Below are 21,929 nucleotides of genomic sequence, written 5' to 3' on the forward strand. Positions count from 1 at the left end.
TATAGACCAAGATCCTTCAGATCCTCCCTATGGATAAACTTCTTCCATTGCCAGTCCTTCAAAGGCCATGGACCCACCTCTTGATGGATTTCATTATTGATTTACCTTCTTCTGTAGGGAAGTCCATCATCTGAGTGGTTATTGACCATTTTAGTAAAATTAGCTATTCCATTAGCTGAACTTCTGAATGCCAAAACTCTGTCCAGATTATTTACTGATTATATTATTCGCTTACATGGTATTCCAGATAATATAGTCACTGATAGATTTCAATTTGTTTCAAAATTCTGCAAAGCCTTTAGGACTAAATAGAGATGACCGAGTAGTATTCGATCAAATACCTCCCCGCCATAGGTATTCGTGTAAGCGGCCAAACACCAAGGGGTTAAGCACATCAAATATTCAATGCGTTTAACCCCTTGGTGTTCGGCCGCTTACACAAATACCTATGGCGGGGAGGTATTCGATCAAATGCTACTCGCTCATCTCTAGTACTCAAACACTCAAACAATACCTTAGGTGTTATATTTCTGATACTTAGGTAACCTATGTTCCTTTAGCAGAATTTGCCATTAACAATTAACATCATGTTTCACTGAATACCTTACAGTTTTTTTGTAATTATGGATTTCATCCTCATTTCAGTTTGTTTTCCACTTTTATGGAAAGTCCAGAAGCAGAAGTGGGATCAGAATCAGATAAACTGTGTACAGTTGGGTCTCAGGTTCAGTTGGATCTAAGAAAATACCAATTAATTTCTAAGACACATGCAAATAAAAGACATTCAGCAAGCCCTATTTTTACTGTGGGTGAAAAAGTGTGGCTCTGTACGGAGAATTTTAACTTAAAGGGGCTCTATCACTGGTAAAAGTCATTTTTATCTAAACACATGCTTGCATAGGCTTTAGAAAGTCTATTCCACACTTACCTTTAGTATGTAGATTGCTTCAGTGGTCTCTGAATAAGTCTGTTTTTATTCATATGCTAATGAGCCTCCAGCCAGCTCAGGAAGTTCCCAGCAGTCTCCTCTCTCCTATTATCTTCTATGTGTGCAAAGAGTTGTTGACTTTCGAAGGGGTACACGCCAATACTTAGTACATTGGAAGGATTTTGGACCAGAAGAATGAATTTGGGTATAGACTCATTTAGATCATGCAGATTTGCTGGTTAGAAATTTTCAAAGGAAGTTTCCATTGAAACTTGTTCCAGGGTTTAAGGGACCAAAGGCCCCTCAATAAAAGAGGGGGTACAGTTAGGAATCACAATATATTAGCTCCTATCTACAGGCATCACCTTGAGGTTTCTATGAATATAAGACAAACCTCTCTGACTGGGTCTTCAAAGCCTGTCACAACTTTAAGACAGAGACCCAGTCTGAGATCTGCCTCCTTTATTCAAGTATTTAAGCCCTGCAGAACTTCAGTCTTTGCCTAAGATTGTCTACTGCAAGTTAATCTATCTTGTTCTGCTCAGAGAAGGACTTTTCTTACTGATCCTCTGATTCTGAATGATGGCTATATCTTCTGGTTTACTCCCTTGGCTTCTTACTTGGAATTGGAATTGACTTCTGGCTTGGACTATGCTCTGATATTGTTTTTTGGCTTCTATCTACTTCCTGTTATGACCGTGGCTAGATTGTTACTCCCTTTGTCCTCCTATTAAGTAACTGTTTTTTTCCCTAATTTTCTAGTGCACCCTTTGTCTGATACGCCTTGGTTTCTTAACCTGGATTCTAAGCAAACAGATCCAACCTGCCTTGCAGTGGGCGCTCATGAAAGGGAGCTTTAGATTCACTCCAACATAGTGTTTGGCTATTGGTAACTGTTTTCTAGCAGGAATCTGACCTAACCTGTTCCTAAAGGATTTCAGGGAATACCTCCACCTGGGAGTTTCAAACTGCAACTCCTTACACTTACTGGCAAAGACATGGCATGGATGTTTCTCGAAAGGTGAGATAGAACGTTATATAGAGCCCCTAAACCCTATAAATTAAAGCAAGCAGCCACCAGACTTTAAATGTAGTGTATATAACATAAGTTAAAGTATGCATGGTTTTACTTTACTACTGTGCATAAAGTGTATACATGTATGTATACCTACTTCACTGGGCTGTGGCTTTTGGCAAGAGAAAACAGGTCAATTACACCAGATTTGATTCAAATGTGTGTTGTTGAATTGTCTGTTCTTGATCTTCTTGGACACACAGTTCAGATCAAACTTGACTTTGTAATATGAATTTGTGATTGATTGATTGATTGATTGATGAAACTGCTGTAGAGTCACACAGCCAGTCTATACTGCAGTGCAGGATTCTATACTCTGTACAGTGAGAGTCTGTGACAGACAGAAGACAGACATAAGCAGAGGGACTCACCCTCCTATCCTATCTCCCTCTATCAATAAAATGTAAGTCTTCTCCATTGCTAAGTACACTAATCCTCAGAACCACTATACTGTATTACTGTGTATTATTTCCTATCTCTCTCAGTCTGGCTGTCGCTAACCCTTCCTATTTTTCACTTGTAAATTGGATATGTTCTCTTTCTACTTGGGCTTTTTTCTAGTGCCTATGAGCCATCAGTGACCTAAAACCCATTAATCCCTCTTGGTTGGTTGCCTCCTGATTGAGTCTACCTGACCCGGGTCCTTGATCCTTACCTGCGTTCTCCATGTTTTCCCCAAGGTGGCCACCATTTTAGCCAGTTTGTGTAAATCAAACTGCAAAGAGTTCAGTTTGGTTTGAACCGGAATATTTTGCAAAATTCGTAATGAATTTGGGGAATTCTGCCCAGTTACTCTTTTCTGGTTGGTAGTTTTGTAGTAGACATTCTGTACAACTTATCATTTACTCATTGAAATCTCTGCTCTTTCTATGTTTAGGATTGGCAACTTTTTCGTGTATGACAGCAATGAAAGATAATGGTCACTTTTTAAGACCACCTATTGGACTCCTCAAAATCAGGGATTGCAATGAAGAAACTACAAGTTATACTGAAAGTATTCCCAGAAAATTATATATCAATCTGCTCGGTGTCTCCTGATTTATTATATGATGCCTGTAGATTGAACAGTGTGTACAGTACAATGTAAAAGGTTCTCTTTAATTCACATAGATATGAACTACATGTAAAGACTTGAACATAAGGTCACAGGGCCACAAGACAGCAACTATAACCACTTTCTTTTTGGAAATGTATCTTTTATATGAAGAGTAGGTATAATGAAGAGTAAACTTAGTGCTGAACTAGGGTGGAGGGTGTCTTAAAGAAAGTGAATGAGGGTTTAATACTGCCCTATAATCATTGCTGCTCTAGAATTAGAATTCTCCCTACAGTTTAAGAAGTTTGATGACAGACGTTTGCATGACTCGAAGCATATGGTTACAGCCAAAGATAGAAACCGTTCTCCCACTCTTTTCTGTGAAAAGAACTGTGCTTAGCAGGGTATATTAATATGGGCTGAGCAGCAGCCTTCAAAGCGTCTTGCACTGGCACCTGCACAGTGTGTACAGCCTGAAAACATCTGCAATCCAGTCAGTGGCATCTTCTGCTTATTACCACCTCCCAAGTTTTACACTGTATATTGATATATAGCATACGTTCATGAAACCTTCCACATATGGATACTCTCTTCTATGTTTGCATGCCACACTTGAAGTCAGAGTTAAAATTAACTCCTGTAACCTCATCTGCATTTCCAATATACATCATCCCTCTTTCTTAATCACTTAGAACCAAGTGGCGTACATGTACGGCACTGGTGCTGAGCTTTATGGTGGCACAACGTATAGGTATGTTACCAGCTTAAAGCTGCTGCTCGTGCAATAATGCAGAAGCAGGGCAGGTTTCCGGCTGTAAGCAAGTGACTATTATGAGCAAGGACATTCCTACCATAGAAGTGAACCACACTACTGATTTAGGTCTCAAGGTGAACAGCAGTCAAGAAATTACTCCTTCTTCCTTATTGCTTCTGTGTACATGAGGTTGCCACTAGAGGGAGCTCATTGTAGACAGATTTGTACAACTCCCTATGAGTTCAATGTAATGAACGCTCCCTAGTGGCTGCTACAGGTAACTAGAATTGTATTACATATGACTATATGAAGAACGACAGAGAATAATATTTGTAAAGTAAACTTTCAGGAATGTCAGCATCATATCGGTTTACGGTTGTAGAAGTGTGTTGTTAAACTTGTGCACAGTTAATGTATATCCATTCACTACTAACTGAGTTATTTTACAAGTTCTTGCATTTTCTATTTTCCATGAATTAATCTATAGCATAGAAAAGGCTAGTGACAAAAGTGAATGAATGTTCTTTTATATATGTAGTGTTATTGTTAAATGTTTCGCACAATATGCTATAAGCACAACTGAACAAAGTATATTTTTCTAAACCTTGGATTGGTATTATTTTACTTGGGGAATGTAAATTCTTGTCTTTTACAGTACTGAAGTATAATATATCACATTTAAAGTTATTTCATATAGTAATGTACCATGTTGGTGTATTTTGACTGAAAACTATTTTATGGCAGTGGTCAGATGTGAAATAGCAAAAAACTGAGAAAAAAAATCACTGTGAACACAATATGATTAGAGATGAGCAAACAGTAAAATATTCGATGTTCATTATTCATTCCGAATAGCATCTCAATATTCGACTATTCGAATGATTATCGAACCCCATTATAGTCTATGGGAGAAAATGCTTCGTTTCAGGGGATTCCCACCATTCGACTCAGGAGGGTCACCAAGTCCACTATCACACCTCAGGAAATGATGCCAACACCTCTAAAATGCAACTGGGACAGCAGGGGAAGCATGGCTGGGGCCATTTAACACACCAAAGTCCCTGTATTACCCCACTATCACAGCCTAACAACTACACACTTTCCACATTCAAAAAACCTCTATTGGGTAAGTTCACACTGAGTAAACGCTAGCTTATTTTGTAGAGTAAAATTAGACTTGTAAATTTTGCTATCCCATTGACTTCAATGATATTTTTTACACGTGTAAAAATACACCTGTAAAAATACGCCTGTAAAATGTCATTGAAGTCAATGGGAGTCTTATTTTTACACGTGTATTTTTACACGTGTATTTTGCAAAATTACACGCGCGTTTACTCAGTGTGAATGCAAGTGGGAAAATACATTTAAACCTTCTTTACTCCCCAATTGGATGGACACAAACCCAAATTTAAGCTCAAAAAACATTATCAAGCATCCCTTCAAATCACGTTGCCCATGACAACCACAGATGGAATAGACAATGGGAAATCCAAAAGCCCTCACCCTTAACTGTCTTTTTGAGTGTGTGTGATGTGGTAAGACCTTCCAAAATTCACTTTTCTAGCCCTTAACAGGAGCTCTTCCAAATTAAGTTACAGGCCCTTAAGCTGAACTACCAGTAGAGATTGAGGCCCTTCAGGTGACTTCAGCCTTCTACCTGCAGAGTTTTAGGCCCTTTAACTTAGTTCAGACTTGCACCAGCAGAGATTTGTTGGTTCTTTGGGTGAGTTGAGCCTTTAAACAGCAGAGATTTAGTTTTTGGCCCTTGGCGTGAGTACAGCCTTTAAAAAGCAGTGTTTTTGGCCCTTGGAGTGAGTACAGCCTCGCACCAGCAGTGTTTTTGGCCCTTGGAGTGAGTACAGCCTTGCAGCAGCAGTGTTTTATGCTCTTGGGGTGACTAGAGCCATGCAGCAGCAGTGTTTTTGGCCCTTAGGGTGACAAGAGCCATGCAGCAGCAGTGTTTCATTTTTTGGCCCTTGGGGTGACCCCTAAAAAATTAGATTTCAGGCCCTTGGGGGAGCCCCAAAAATTAGATTTCACCCCCTTGGGGGTGAGCCCTAAAAAATTATTTTGCAGGCCCTTGTGCTAGAGCCCTAAAAAATTGAGTTGCAACCCCCTGGGGGGGGGAGATAATGGAAATATATATTTTTTTTTTACAAAAAATCACATTCAGAAGTAGGGGCTGAGGTTGGAGGAGGAGGAGGAGGAAGAGTAAATTAGATGCTGGCAGCTTCTCTCCAGTACCTGGACTATGGAGTGGATACCCAGCTGGTTATCCACGTCCTCACCCATGTCCCCTGCTGCTGCTGGCAGCCCCTCTCCAGTACCTGGACTGTGGAGTGGATATACAGCTGGGTACCCACATCCTAGCCCACGTGCCCTGCTCATAGTGACGAATGACACTGCTGGCAGCCCCTCTCCAGTACCTGGACTGTGGACTAGACACCCAGCTGGATAGCCACATCCTCGCCCACGTCCCCTGCTGCTACTGACGAGGGGCACTGCTGGCAGCCCCTCTCCAGTACCTGGACTGTGGAGTGGATACCCAGCGGAATATCCACGTCCACGTCCCCTGCTGCTACTGACAAGAGGCAATGCTGGCAGCCCCTCTCCAGTACCTGGACTTTGGACTGGATACCCAGCGGAATATCCACGTCCTCGCCCACGTCCCCTGGTGCTACTGACGAGGGGCACTGCTGGCAGCCCCTCTCCAGTACCTGGACTGTGGATTGGATATACAGCTGGGTGTGCACGTCCTCGCGCACGTAACCTGCTGCTACTGACGAGAGGCAATGTTGGCAGCCCCTCTCCAGTACCTGGACTGTGGACTGGATACGCAGCAGAATGTCCACATCCTTACCCACGTCCCCTTCTGCTACGCTGCATGATGTATTAAGCTCTGAAAAGAGCTGTTATTTCCTGCCTAACCAAAGTTAGAAAGCACTGTATCTAAATGCACTTTATCGCCCTCAGAACAAGCTGAAAATGACACGAATATGGCGGCGGCCTTTCTTATGAATGGGAGGTCACATGTTTTCGGCAGCCAATGGGTTTTTTAAAATCTTTTTCACTGCCTACATTAATTCCTGTCCCACCTGCCCTGCACAGTTATTGGTGCAAAAAATGCGCCAGGTAAGGTGGGAGGGGATACGAATTTATACTGCGTATGTGGCCTTGTATTTGATTGTGAACGAATACATCGAACGCCATGATATTTGATCGAATACCTATTCGATCGAATGGCGTTCGCTCATCTCTAAATATGATCTTTTGGGCATGCCCTAACCCTCAGATTTCTTATGTTTTGTGTCAGTATCCAGAGTCTGTAGTCATAGTCCCCAAGTTCTTCTTGCTGTCATGGGAATACTGTAGAATAAAACTTGACCTCTACCATACAAATGAAGGTATCTCACGAGTGAGGAAAGCAATGAATTTATAATATTGTATAGGAATATAAAACAGAAAGGAACTTATCTAGTTAGACTTCCAACTCACCTGGATCTGTTATAATAAGAGAACCTTGTGGCCTACAGTATCTAACAGTTCTAACAGACTCTAACCCGACCGTATGAGTAATAGAGGTCATATTTTAGTTTACTGTTTCCAAAAACAATCCAGAGACCGTAATAATCTGGGTAACCATTTCATTTGCCTTGTATGGCAGTTCTCTGACGGTCAAGGTATGACAAAGCCACTATATTTTGTGCAAGTCAGGGTTTAGCACAAAAAATTGCAACTTTATTTTCTTTTATGTCTTTTATGGGGAGCAGGCTTGGCCACCAGCCTTGTCAGACTTAGGATGAATTATGCCAATCTTCTATTCAGGATTTCAGTGCTGGCGAAAAGCCCTGCCAGAGGATGTGCCTGTTTTTGGAGAAAACCACGCCTTGTTATTAATGAGGTGCATCAAATGGCACCTCAGGGATTATCAAGATTGGGATACTAAACTCTGGTCTTGATAAATTTCCCCCATTGTGATTATGACTGTGGAAGTCCCCCTTAAAGGGGTTTTCCGATCTCACTGTTTGAGTATTCTGCCTGCAGTCTCTTCTTCTCACTTCCTGTATTTCTGCCCCCCCCCCCCATTGCTAATCAGGCCTGAGAAGTATCACAATACTTATGCAGATCAGATAACATGCACAAGATTGTAGAGAATGGACTCAGTGTTATCTGTGTGTTTACATAGAGAGATAACAGACTCGACTTTATAAAAAAAACTGCAATTAATTGAGCTGATTGACCTGCTGGCAAGAGCAGTGAGTGAGGTCACTTGGCTTACAGGTCCATGGTTATAGCAATGCTGTGTAAACAATGGGAGGAATAAGTTCACATTGCAGGCAAACAAAGCAGTATTTCTCAAGCAATATACATAGGAAAAGCCTTCAGTTTACATAAGCTACCAGTATAGATAGGATCCTTGAGACAGGAAAACCCCTGTTTAGAATTCAATAGCTAATTACTGTAGTTATGGAATATAGTTATTATTCCCAAGCTTCATTATTGTGTTAGTTTTTAGAGTGCCCCTTCAGATATACTCTGTCACCCCATATGGCATCAGCGGAGAGACCCAAGTGTGTATAGAGAATTATAGCTGACAAAGCAATTATACCTTGCCCACCAAGTATTGCATGGGTCTATGCTTATGCTGGGTGTCATATGGTTGCCTCTGCATCTGTACCATCTAGTGAGCAGTTAGGTCTCTCCATGGCTGAAGTCAGACTAGGCAGGAAAGTATGCATGGAGAGACACTTAAACTATTTTATCTCCTTGAAAGACCCTTGGAAATCCCAAGCTAATTTCCTCATAATTTGTTGGAAAGCTTAATAAAAGATAAAAGTAAATGGCTTCATATGTGCGACTATATAAAGGATGTGTGAATTACATTAGATGTAGAGTAATTAATCCATCCAGTTCATGCAAGATACTTTCTGATAGAAGTATCTGAATTTGTTTTCTTTTATTGCTGCTACTTATTCCATGAGCAAGAGCTATGTCAAATTTTGTTACTACATACAGTATATGTGTCAGTTTAATAGGCTACAGCAATCCTACAGGTCATCACTGGAAATAGTCATCAAGCTTATTGTCAGATACAGTCCTCAAAACCAACTCAAATTAACTTTAACGTCTCTCTATATCTCTTTCACTGCACTTTTAGGCTTCATGTACACGACTGTAGTCATGTGCAGGTCTGTGGAACAGAAAACTAAACATCCGCTACACAGATGACATTCATGTGCACCCTGCACTTTCCATGGCCCTATCAATATAATAAACAATACCAAGCTGCAGAAAGGGAATATGACTTTTCCATAGCTTGCACACAGATTTATATCTGTCAAAATCCGCTGTCAAAATCCGCCCCTTTGCCCACGTGGGAACGAGCCCTAAGCGTACAATTCGACCTGCCTTCCTTTCCTTTTAGGGTCTTTCCAAGGACCTCTCCTCTTTACTAATACAAACCATCAGCAGGTTGACTTTCAATACCATCTATTTGCTGATAGCACAAAATTATATACCATACACCATATATACTCTTTCCATGACATTACCCCGTCACTATTACAAAGCACCTGTAATTGTCTGTTTGCTGTCTCTAACATCATGTCCTCTCTCTATCTGAAACCTAACCTTTCAAAAACTGATTCAGCACTCCCTTTGCGTCATATTTGGCTCAGGTCTTTCCTTAAAGGGGTTGTCTGGGATAACCTTTTTTTTTTTTTTGTTTTTTTTTTTGTTTTTTAATATGAGGCCGGGGAAGTTTAAAAAAAAATAAAAAATAAAAATTCTACAAAACTCATACTCCCCTTTCTCCCCAGGTGCTCTGGTGTCTCCTAATGCCAGCTTGGTCCTGCTGCTTGAGGGTCCATTCACACGGAGGAAAATGGCACTTTATTTGGCGTTCAATTTTCAAAGCTGAAAAAAAAGCCTACCATTGATTTCAATGGGGTCTGCTAGCTTTTTTTTCCATTAGCAGAATTTTCCGCTAGTGGAAAAAAAAGCTAGCAGAACACATTGACATCAATGGAAGGCTTTTTTTTCAGCGCTGAAAATTCAGCACCAAATAAAGCGTCATTTTCCTCCATGTGAACTTACTCTTAGTGTTTTCTTCCGGCAGAAGTCCCTGTGAATGTCCCGTGTACTTTCCTTAGGACACTAATTGACCTCAGCAGTCCTGTGACCACTGAGGCCATTCAGTTGCTTATGGAAAGGGACATGGGATGTCACAGTGCGGTGGGGACTTCCGCCAATACAAGACAGCAGAGCAGCAGGACTAAACCACACTGGGAGACACCAGAGCACTAGGAACAGGTGAGTATGTTTTTTTTGCTTGTTTTTTTTTTTTACCTTCCCTTGGCCTCATATTAAAAATGTGGTTATCCCGGACAACCCCTTGAAGCCCCTATATTCAATCACTTGCATGCTTAATCCACATGCACCTCAAAAATATTTCCACAATCTTCCCTTTTCCCTACTAATCAATCTTCCACTTAGTAAACCCTCCCCTTTCCTAGCTATCTTGAACGCAGCAGCCAGACTTTTATTTCTATTCATCCAGTACATGGATGCCTCTAACTGTGCCAGTCACTCCACTGGTTGCTCATCCACTATAGAATACAATTTGGACTTATCACTCCTACCTACAAAACTTTCCATGGTGCTCCCTACATCTTCTTCAACATCTCTTTCTACCAACTTGTTCATCCTCTCCATTCCACAAATGACCCAAGACTAACATCTTACATTGCTAATCTGAAACTTTCACTCTTGTCTCCAGAACTGATCTTGAGAGACGAATAAGCCTGAAGAATGAGCGTGTCCGTTCTTTTTTCTGGGAGCCGGAAAAAATGTCTTCTGGAAAAAAGACCTGACTAGCTCCCATTGATTTCAATGGGAGCTGTCTTTTTGGTCAGGATTTTGAGGCAAATTCGGCCTCAAAATCCTGACCAAAAAACCCCGTGTGCACTCACCCTTAGGGTATGTTCACTCAGACTTTTTTGCAGGCTGATTTTTGAAGCGGAATCCATCTCAAAAACTGCCTGCCATTCATTTCAGTGGGAGTCAGTAGTTGTTTTTTTCCTCTATCTGATTTTTTTCAGCCACAGGGGGGGAAAAAAGCGATATAACCTATGTTCAGGCGGATTCTGCCTTGAAAAACCCATTGAAATCAATGGGAGACAGTTTTTGCTACGTTTTTTTTAAAGGGAAGTTTCAAGCTCTATACAGTGTGCTTGAGCAAAAATAATGTGGAAAAAGCTGCCGCAAAAATCACAACGAGAAACACGACAAAAACCATAATATGTAAAAAATAAAAACCTGAGTCAAATAACGTTTCCTATTTCCTGAAGTAGATCTTTTCAGTTTGCAAAAAACTCTGTGTGAACATACCCTAAAGCTATGTACATATGACATATGGAAAAAAGACCTTAAAAATGAATCCCTTTTTTTTTTACCCTAACATGTAGGAATAGCCTTAAAAAAGGTTATTCTTCTCCTACCTTTAGAAGTCTTCTACGCTCCACTGTTCCAATGATATTCCCGTTTTTCTGTATATGCACATGATTTTTCTTGCAGCGCTGGGGGCGTCCCCTGCACTGAGTCGGCTCTGCCATCGGGCTTTGGGCAGAGGTCACTGCGCACGTCTGCGGTTATTTTTTTGTGGCCGCTTTGGCTGAGGCCCCAAGTTGTTTTTTCAGCCATAAGTCAGGAGTGGTTTAAGTAAAAGAAGTAGAGGTATGTCCCTTACATTTAGCATTACTTTTGTAGCTGCTCCTCAGTTTGGCTCACAAAATGAGCTTTTTCACAATGTGGGACCTTAGTCTTCCTTAGTAAAATAGAACTTAACAGCTGCTATAAAGGAGATATGCTAAATTTATTTCTACTAGGCCAACAGTATGTACATCTTCTGACCCATATTAGGCTGCTGTCTGTATCTGATACTTCAAACACTAAAGCAGTATTACGCCATATTTATTAGCCCCACCACCACCACACTACAGTTGCTCAGTATAAATACATTCCAAGTGAAACACACTGAATATTTTGAACAGCAAACACCCTGAAACCATATCCAAGAGTGATCTCTAAAGGAGTATTTCTCTGTGCTATTTTTTTTTAAACAGAATTCATATTATTAAATTATAACTGCCCTTACCTGTACACAACAAATGTCAAGAAAATTGCTAGTTGTGTTTTCAGAGTGATTTCCCTTTCTATTTCAACAATGTGGAGAGGTTCTTAAATTCAAGGGGCCTCTGATGATCATAGCCTATTCCCTGCTTTAACATATAAATCTATAAAGCAATGTTTGCTGTATTTTTGGCCCATACTACACAGAAGTATAATCTTTGAAGTGTTCTTTTGTGCTATCAGCTGAATGATTTTGTGGGACCAAACAAATCTGTCAGCATTATATGTTCAAACACAAAAGTATTTTAACAAATAGGAATTATTAATGTTGTTTTATTTTATGATGTTGGACCCTGGATCGCTCTTACATCAGTCAATAATAAAATGTAGCAATCTCTCACTTCTTTACTGAGGATACCTCGCCATGTAGTTTGCCATGACTCCTCTTTACTCCAGTTGCTCCTGTCTCCTCTATGGTACCTTATGCTAATGAATAAAAGACCAAGGGAAACAATTTTTTGGCAAATTTGGATTGTCCCAGACTAAAAAGGGTTGGTCAGAGTTTGTCCAAAATCTGCTTGAAAGTTGGTATTTCCAGACAGGTTGGACAGTCCTGGAGGGGGTCTTAAATTCCCTGATTTTTACCCATGAAAATTGCTGTGTGTGTTTCGTCATGCCACATTCACAGTGTAAGAAAATGCAGTCTCTAACAGGAAGTATTCATAATACCTTTTGCTCAATCCACTCCTGACTTTGGCTCAAAAAACCACAAGATTTGCAACAAAAAAAGCTGTGTTTCCGCAATGTGGGGCCTTAGCCTAAGACACCATGATTTTTTTTTCACTCTGGTCCCTCAAAAACAGATTTTCCAAGGTTCTGTGACTGCCTCATACAATTGATCAGAGAGATGCAGGGTGTCAGAACCCCATTAATGAGGTATTGATTGCCTATCCTAACAATTAGCTGTCAAAAAATCCTTTAGAGACCTATTCTATAGAAAGAACCTTGGCAATGTACATTGGGAAGACCAGAGTGAAAGAAAGAACAGCCTTCGTATGGACTATGAAAATGTATCTGCAGTATCACTTTTTATTTAACTCCAAATCTTTTTGTACTTGCTGGAACGGCTAAACAAGCATATGGCCATAAATGAAAATAATTATGTCTAGGACATACTAGTTATGAAACTTTTCCCTGGTAAATGATTTGATCATATAATTTACCATACTTTAGTATTGTCTTCACGCTTTGCATATGAAGGTGTAATACAAATGCATACCATCTCCAGTGATGTTTCTTCAATAGTGTTTCCATTTGAAAAAGCTTATCAGAACAACAGTTGTATGAGGAATATAACTTGACATGTATGATGTAAGCGTCTACACACACACACACATATATATATATATATATATATATATATATATATATATATATATATATATATAGTAAGTTAGCTCAGTGGAAGCAGTCAAGACAGAGACACAAAATGCAGCACACTGGTTTATTTAGAAAAAAAACATGAAAATAAATAAACCTTGACTTCAGGCACACAATCTACATAAAAAAAAATAAATAAAAAAAAAACTTAGGCTGATATAGTTGGACTCTGCCTGTTACCTTCTCACAATATACACACATTTTTCAATGACTTTTCATTGTTTTTGTTGTCTACTGTGATATAAGATATTGCGCTGAAGCAGTTTAACTAATTGCAGAAGTTTGGGTTAACTCTGCTATATCTATACAGTATATCTAAATAGGTCCATGTGTAATTAAAGAGGACCTTTCACCTCCACCACCTATTCTAGTTCTTAGCATCTGTTAATAGGTTTCGTTATTAGAGATGAGCGAGTACTGTTCGGATCAGCTGATCCGAACAGCACGCTCGCATAGAAATGAATGGACGCAGCCGGCACGCGGGGGGTTAAGCGGCCGGCCGCCATCAAAGCGGAAGTACCAGGTGCATCCATTCATTTCTATGGAGCGTGCTGTTCGGATAGGCTGATCCGAACAGTACTCGCTCATCTCTAGTCGTTATATTGATTCTTGTACAGTTGGAATTCTCTCTGTAGACCCCACCTTTCCTGAGCAAGAAGAACAGTTAGTTTTGGTGTCTGATATGCTATTTAACCTCTGTAATATCAGAATTGTGGTGTCAGGTGTGTGGGGGTGTGTGATTCAGAGATCCAATCAGAGGAAGTCAGTGTCAGAGTTCAGAATCACACTCCTGGGCTGCTCCTGCCTGACACCACCCTCCTGACCGTACAGAGCCTAAAAATCCAACAGCATTGATAACTTAGGAACGGTAGGGACTAGAGAAAAAATTCCACCTGCGCTAGAATCAGTGGGTTCTAAAAAGTGGAGTCGGTGGAAGTAGTGAATGGTCCTCTTTAACGTGTAGGGCAATGAAAATTATAATCAAGACTAAGAATATTGTATTTTTTGAAGAGTTCCTTTACAAAAATGCATTCACTATGAAAGTAAGAGATAAGGTCCAGTTGGAGTTCAGCAAGGCATTATTGCCCCTTATCTGCCCTGAGCTTGAAGCCAAATTGGCCTTGAGTTGAAAATTTGAGTAAGCAGAGACAGACTGGTTTCCAGGGATGCACAGCTTACGCTGGGTTCACACCTGCGTTCATGTCTCCGTTGTATGGTTTCTGTCTTCTGCATGGCAGAAGACGGAAACCATAGACCGGGTCCGGCCGTGAGCGGTGGTGAGCGTTTTAGGCTCTCCGCCGCGAAACCGGATTTTTTTTATCCGGACACAGAGTACTGCATGTCCGACTCTGTGTCCGGATTATAAAACCCGGTTTCGCGGCGGAGAGCGCAAAACGCTCACTGCCGCTCACGGCCGGACAGCTTTCTCACCCATTCAAATGAATGGGTGAGAGAGACTCCTGCAGGCTTCCGTCTCCTGCATCTGTTTTATGCAGGAAACGGAAACCTGCAATAAGGACAGATGAACGCAGATGTGAACGAGCCCTTAGCTGAGTTATTAGGTAACATATCCCTAGCAACCAATGTGTCTGACATGACTAAGCCGTTCAGATGGACTGGAACGGTACTGAAGGTGGTAATTAATTTCCTCTAGAAATTCAGAGGTAAAGAACCATTTAAAGACTAACAAATGAAAAGTTCTTTGCTGGACAGCTGTAAACAAGATAATTTCCTTATAATACAAGTCAGTGACATTCATAAATGTCACACGACACATTGTTACAGGTCTCAGAAGAATGTCCAGCAAATCATAGTCTGCTAGAAAGGTCATAGAGAAACTTTGGCTAGTGTACTGTGTGCTGGGTACAGGTTAAACAGATGTTCTACAGAGAGTTGAAATTCAAGTCATTTATTCCTGGAATAAGCTTCTAAAATGGAAACTGAATGCTCGCGTTTAATGTAAACCATTGTTCGTTGCTCATACAAAAATGTCATACTAGATTCATTTAGGTTGTCATACTTTTCATAATTACTAAAATTTAGGCAAACTAACATGCATTACGTAGATCTTCATAGGGATGTTATATAGTCATTGACAAAAAAGTAATGCCCCCAGGTAGAAATGCCGGATTGCTGCAAAAATGCATGCAGTTATTTCTCAGGCAGATGTGTAAAGGATTAGAGTTATGATCTTACTGCATCTTGCCACAAGAGGGCGGAAAATTGCTTCCCCTGCTGCCCTATAGAAAGGCTCTCAGATGTTACTTTTGGGTATTGTATCTCATGGTGAGAAAAGATATGCCTTTATGGCACATTTCAACACATTTTGCTCAATCGACAGATTTTTATAGGGGACACATCATTGGATCGAAATATATCAGATCGCTATTTCTATGAATTGCCTGCCAGCGAGGCTTTGTTGACCTAGCCAGGGGTGTAGCTATAGGGAATGCAGAAGTAGCTGTTGCTACCGGGCCCTGGACCCTTCTGGGGGGCCAAAAGGTTCCTCTCACCCATAAAATATACTACTATCCTATATGGCACAAGATAGTTAGGGCCCTCATTACAGGTTTTGCACTGGGGCTCAGGAACTTCTGCCTTTGGACCTAGCTATTAGGAGGTGTTGGGAGCAGTGGTTACGTGAGGGAATGGGAAACAGGCTCCACATGGCCCAATTAAATCACAATTCGAGAGGATCATTTGATCCACCAACCAGCATGAGCAGCTCCAGCAGTTTTTTTTTTTTCCCACCATCCAGAGACAGGTGGCACTATCATTACATACCCTTGTCTTCCCCCAGGACATTTCCAGCAGAAGGGAGTTTGGTGTCACAGTGCCCATTACGTGTCTTGCCAATGACAGCTAGCCATCATCACCTATGTTTGCAGTGGTGTCGTGAATAAAAACCTTGACTGCCACGGACTGGAACTGTATTGTCTGTAGCAACAGATCCTGATTCTCTTTGGGATCCAATGACTGTTTAGGTTTGAACATGAGTATGAGAGCCTTTTGTTGAGCGCTTAAAAAGTGCCCTTCTGAAGTGCCACTCCATGTAACAGTCAAGACACCCAACAGGCATTTTTTAAGACAATGCTTGCCTACACACAGAAAGGTTTTCCAAGGAATATCTTCGCCATTTTGCAACACTTTTTGGCCTGCCCAGTTACCAGATTTAATACCAATTGAGCGTATATGTGCCAGCTTCAGCAACTTACAAGTGTGCAGGATCTACAGGCCCAGCTGTAATATACAACAAAAGAGAAGCAAGTTCCCCTTTAAAATTCTCAGTCATGCAGTGAATAGTGGAAGCCCCTAGTCATGAGACATCTAGTTTGTGGGTTAAAACCTTTAACACGTATTTCAGTCCACTGCTTGCAAAACCATTAAGTGGGTGCCAAGGCAGATTGTGGTTGGTCTTTCTGCATGCCACTATCTTTATATCCTCTGTAGATCGACGGTAATTAATATTTATATGACATTTTTTAAAAGGTTTCTTCATTATTTTGCTTAGAGCCAGAAACAGGCAGCTGCATACAATGTGTAGTGGCCAACCTTAGTTTCTGTAATCTCAGCTGCCATTTACTTGCATGTATGTAGCTGTGTACTTCAAGTCTCTACTTTTTAGATGCCAGTCTTGATCTTCTTTGCAGAGTGAAAATTGACAAATTTATCAAGAGGCACATCTCTTTCCCTCAGTCTGCCAGAAACGCTGGCGTACAGTTAAAATATAATTTATGCCAGTTTCTGGCATAAACTTCAATAACTTTTCTTGGGCTATGGAGAGATCACATTCTTCCCATCTTTTTCTGAAAAATGCTGTGGAGGGAAAAAAATAGCAAAAATTTGCAAATATTTGTGCACACCATTTTTTTACAGCAGAAAACATGTATAGAAGAATGAGATAAATTCCTGTTTATAAATTGTGTTTTGCCACCTCAGGGGCTGCTAATATCGTGATTGGTTTAAAAGACCTGGAAAACCCATTTAGGCCGGGGTCCCACGGGCTGGAAATGCCATGATTTGCCCGCAGCAGGAAACGTCATAGGAAAAATCATGGTGTTTTATAGTAACTGCAAAGTGGATGGGATTCTTTCGAATCCCATGACCACTTTGCGGTAAAAACTGCGGCGTGGACTCGCCGCGATTTCCAAAATTGGCGCAGTTTTTGAAATTGCAGCATGTCAATTACATCTACGAAAACACTGGCGGCTTCCCCGTAGATACCATTGTAACAGAAAGTCCGCGGAGGAAAACTCCACAAACTTTCTGTTTAATGCGTTGTGGGAAGAACCGCGATGCTTACCCGCTGCCATTTTTCCGTAGCTTTATATCTGAGGGTCATACTGTGGGGCCTTAGCCTCAGGCCCCACAAGACGAAGTGGGCATGGGATACTCTAGAATCCCATCCACCTTACCTGTACTGTAAAATACCACGATTTTTCAGCAACATTTCCATCCCATAGGGCCCCAGTCTTAGTTGTATCAGTTTTTAGCAGGAATTAATGTGTATGTCCTTCTATCAGGGGACAATCGTACACATCAGGGAGAGTGTTTGCCTACATAGGCAGTACGGAGACTTACAAGTCATTCCTGCTCCGCTAGGGATTCTGGGTAAAAAATATGCAAATCTATTCTCCAGGATGGAATTAGGAGAACAGTGAACTCTGTACACCACCCTATAGAGGGCAGCATCCTTAACATCATGCATGACTCAGTTATAAAGTCTTTTAATCATAATGTGGATTTAATTGCCAAATCAGTATTTCTGTTCCTTTTGGGCAATTAAATCCACGTTATGATTAAAAGACTTTATAACTGAGTCGTTCATGATGTTAAGGATGCTGCCCTCTATAGGGTGGTGTAGAGAGTGCACTGTTCTCCTAATTCCATCCTGGAGAATAGGTTTGCATATGTTATGTCCTTATAGTGTAGGATTTACTAGACACATGTTTTAAATGATAAAGATGTCTGCTTCTCTTCTTTGCCAGCTATATCTGCTGGCATGTAGACATGGGCTTATATAATTTCTATTATATATATATATATATATATATATATATATATATATATATATATAGTATGTATAATGTTAATCTGATTGAGAAAATGTTGCTATACTAGATAAAAAAACAAAAATTTGCAAAAGATAAAATTGGAATATGTAATGTATTAGTGTACAGTCAAAACATCGGAAAGGCATTTTCATAACAGTTTTATGAAATAATCTATTGGAATGCAGGCCCAAATGGCTATTCCTGTAAAAGGTAAATTGCAATTGGTAGTGAGAGCACCTTTTGGTCTCAGTTTTAACCAATCGTAATTTCTATTACTAATGAACGCTTTGCTTAGTATGCTACTTGTTTTTTTCCGTAGCTTTAATAGTGTACGCATAGCCTCATTTTAAGAGACATTTGTTACTATGAGTGATATATCTCTTCTATTATTTTTCTTGTGCAGGTCATTTGGGCCCCTCGTTTCAGTGTCAGCCAGTACATCAAGACCACATATGCAACGATGACAGCGAAAAGGTACATGTGCCCTTAAAAGCTCATAAATAACGTGACAACCTTTCACACTTTAAAAAGAAATTCAATAATTGCTCATTACTTAAGCAATAACACATGGCGAGTAGTGCATTAAACATTTCAGCGCACAGCCTGGGAGTCTCAGATGCCTTAAGGAGGACGCTTAACCTTTATTAAAGAATGTTTCTCATGAAATTCAAATATGTGTCTACATATAACCTAATATATTTATTCATGTGCATTTCTGTGTCTGTAGATAAATGCATTAGTAGAAAGAAAATTGCAAAAGAGACACAAAATAAAAAATGCAGCAAACTAAGGTGAAGGTGACATGAATGGAGAATGTATTTAAAAAAAGGAGATGTACTGTACAAGCTTAGCTCAAACACATGTTGGATATTTGGATGCTTGTTGGTTTTGTATGCAATCTGCATATATAGTATTATGTATTAGTATTATATGGTGAACATATGCAAGAGTAAGCAGGAGCTGTGAAACTAGATTGTATGGTATCTCTAAGGCGGATTTTGCTACGTTTTTGAGCCGAAGCCAAGGCTCCAGACAGTAGAGCCATAGTTAATTATGTAGCACTCGGGTTGATTTATTTACATATGTCTTCCATAGCATGGATCTCTCTGCTGTATAAATCTATATTTTCTATGCAAATATCTGTCCCAAAAGCAGGGCGGAATATAGCATTTAGGAAAAGAAGGTCATGAAACAGGTCCCAAAGCAAGGTTTAATTTATTTTATCTTATTTTTTTCCATGATTATTGAAAAGTAAATATACCATTTGTGGATCCAGAATAAAGCAATCTGTTAATGTCATGTATTTTTTTGCGTATGAAATCAGACTTGATGCATTTTGCTACTCAGTATTTTTTTATCAATGTAGGTTCATCTCAAAATAACCAAATGTCCCACAAACCATGCAATTGTTTGTCGTAATGTGAATAATTCTGTACATGCGTCAAGCTCCTATCCGAATCATCTGATTTCATAGACAAAGATGATCATTGTTGAAGCTTATTATAGGTCATATACAAACTTGGACAGGTTAAACGTGACAATTAAAAGGATTAGACAGGGTTCACACAGTGCTTTTTTTTTTTTTTTTTTTTTTATAAACATGTTTTCTGGGATTTAACTTACACGTAGGAATAGCCTTAAGAAAGGCTATTCTTCTTCTACCTTTTGTTGTCTTCTTCGCGCCACTGTTCAGTAGAAATCCTGGTTTTCATCGGTATGCAAATGAGTTCTCTCACAGCACTGGGGGCGTAAGCGGCCATTTTCTTGTGGCCTGTGCTGTTTGAGCACTGGGGACTGCCCCCAGTGCTGCAAGAGAACTCATTTGCATTCCCACAAAGAATGGGATTTCTACCGAACGGCGGCGCGAAGAAGACTTCTAAAGGTAGGAGAAGAATAGCCTTTCTTAAGGCTATTCCTACATGGTAGTCACAAAAAAATTGCATTTTAATGATAGGATCCCTTTAAAATAGGTCATCAATAAAGATAGTGGACAGAAACTCAGACGCCCAGTTGATCAGATGAAGAGGCTGCAGCGCTCGCATGAGCGCTGTATCTTCCTCAGCATTTACCAAGGACAGTGCCATACATTTGAGAGAAGCTGTGCTTGACGTTAGAGCTCAGCCCCTTCACTTTAATGGGACTGAGCTACGAACAGGCCATGTGAGCTATAAACGTGTCCACATAAGCCTGAGAACCTGAAGTGACACTCAGGTTCATCTTCATAGTAAAATATACTACCTCAGTTGAAATGCATAGCAAGATTTGTTATTCAATTAAAAAAGCGTACAGTTCTTCCATAACTGGAAAAGGTATTTGCATGATTTTTCATAGCTTTCTCATAGGAATAGAGTGGAAAAGAAATATCAAGTGACTTAGAGATTTTGTATTTAGAATGCAGATATAAGTAACAGCATCAGCATATATACAGTAATTTAAAAAAGGAAAATAAGTAAATCTTTGATTCTGGAAAAATCACTGAAGAACTGCACCACCACCATCACAACGTGTGTCTAAACAAAACTAAACTAAAAAGATTTTGAGAACACATTGATATCAATATGTCTATTCATGTCTAACAGTTGTCAAAAAACCTGACATGCTCTATCTTTGTACGTTTTCACGGACCCAATAGATATCAGTGGATTCATTTTTAATGGATGTAAAATGGATTGACATACAATTACACCAGTTAAACTGGATCATTAGATTGGGTCAAAAAAGCAAGACCATAAAAATTCATCTGGGTTTTTTTTTTTTTTTTGCTGAAAGTTACAAACTTATGCAAAACGGATGACACTTAGCCACCCATGTACTGTGTATACTCCCAGACCTCGGGGAAGCTAAGGACAGTTCAGTTGGATAGGAGTCTGGCTGCAAATTTCTCCTCTCCCTAGTCAATGCACATGCATTGCTCACTAGTATACACCCAACAGCTATTTGGGTAAGTTCACATGGGGTTTTTTTGGTCAGGATTTTGAGGCCGTATCAGCCTCAAAATCCTGAACAAAAAGGCAGCTCCCCTTGAAATCAATGGGAGCCGGTCAGTTCTTTATTTCCGGGAGCTGTTTTGTTCCGGCTCCCGGAAAAAAAAGCGAGATGCTCATTCTTTCAGGCAGATTTGACTCACGTCATCTGCCTGAAGAAACTCCCTCCTGACTAGGCCCATTCATTTGGGCCTAATCCGGAGTGGAGTATGCGACTGGATGCCAGTACACTGCATCGGCATTCAGTCACCACTACCCATATTTTGGACTGGAACCTGAGGCGGCCTCCAAAAACCCCCGTGTGAACTTACCCTTTAAAGTATATAACCAGCTTAACAATGATATGATTTACCTAACAATAATGAAGAAGAGAGAGAAAGCATGAACTGGTTTACATATAGATAGAATGTCAAGACACAATGTGGAGATGTCAAATGCATACTTTTCGTCCTCGTACTACTCAATGTTTGAAGATCAGAGGAGGATTTTCTTAAAGCTACAATACTGTATTCACTACTTGGATTT

At 40.2% G+C, this 21,929-nt stretch overlaps 1 protein-coding gene across 3 annotated transcripts in view; it reads left to right on the forward strand.

Annotated features, from left to right (window-relative positions):
* RNF38 (ring finger protein 38) overlaps positions 1–21,929 on the forward strand; it is a 214,350-nt gene that overhangs the window by 116,153 nt on the left and 76,268 nt on the right. For all 3 annotated transcript variants that reach the window (XM_075280433.1, XM_075280434.1, XM_075280435.1), the window contains exon 2: positions 18,824–18,894. In XM_075280433.1, coding sequence (XP_075136534.1) covers positions 18,824–18,894 — 71 coding nt within the window. The remainder of the gene's footprint in view (positions 1–18,823; positions 18,895–21,929) is intronic.

This window comes from Leptodactylus fuscus, chromosome 1 (assembly GCF_031893055.1).
Source record: "Leptodactylus fuscus isolate aLepFus1 chromosome 1, aLepFus1.hap2, whole genome shotgun sequence".
Classification (NCBI taxonomy): domain Eukaryota; kingdom Metazoa; phylum Chordata; class Amphibia; order Anura; family Leptodactylidae; genus Leptodactylus; species Leptodactylus fuscus.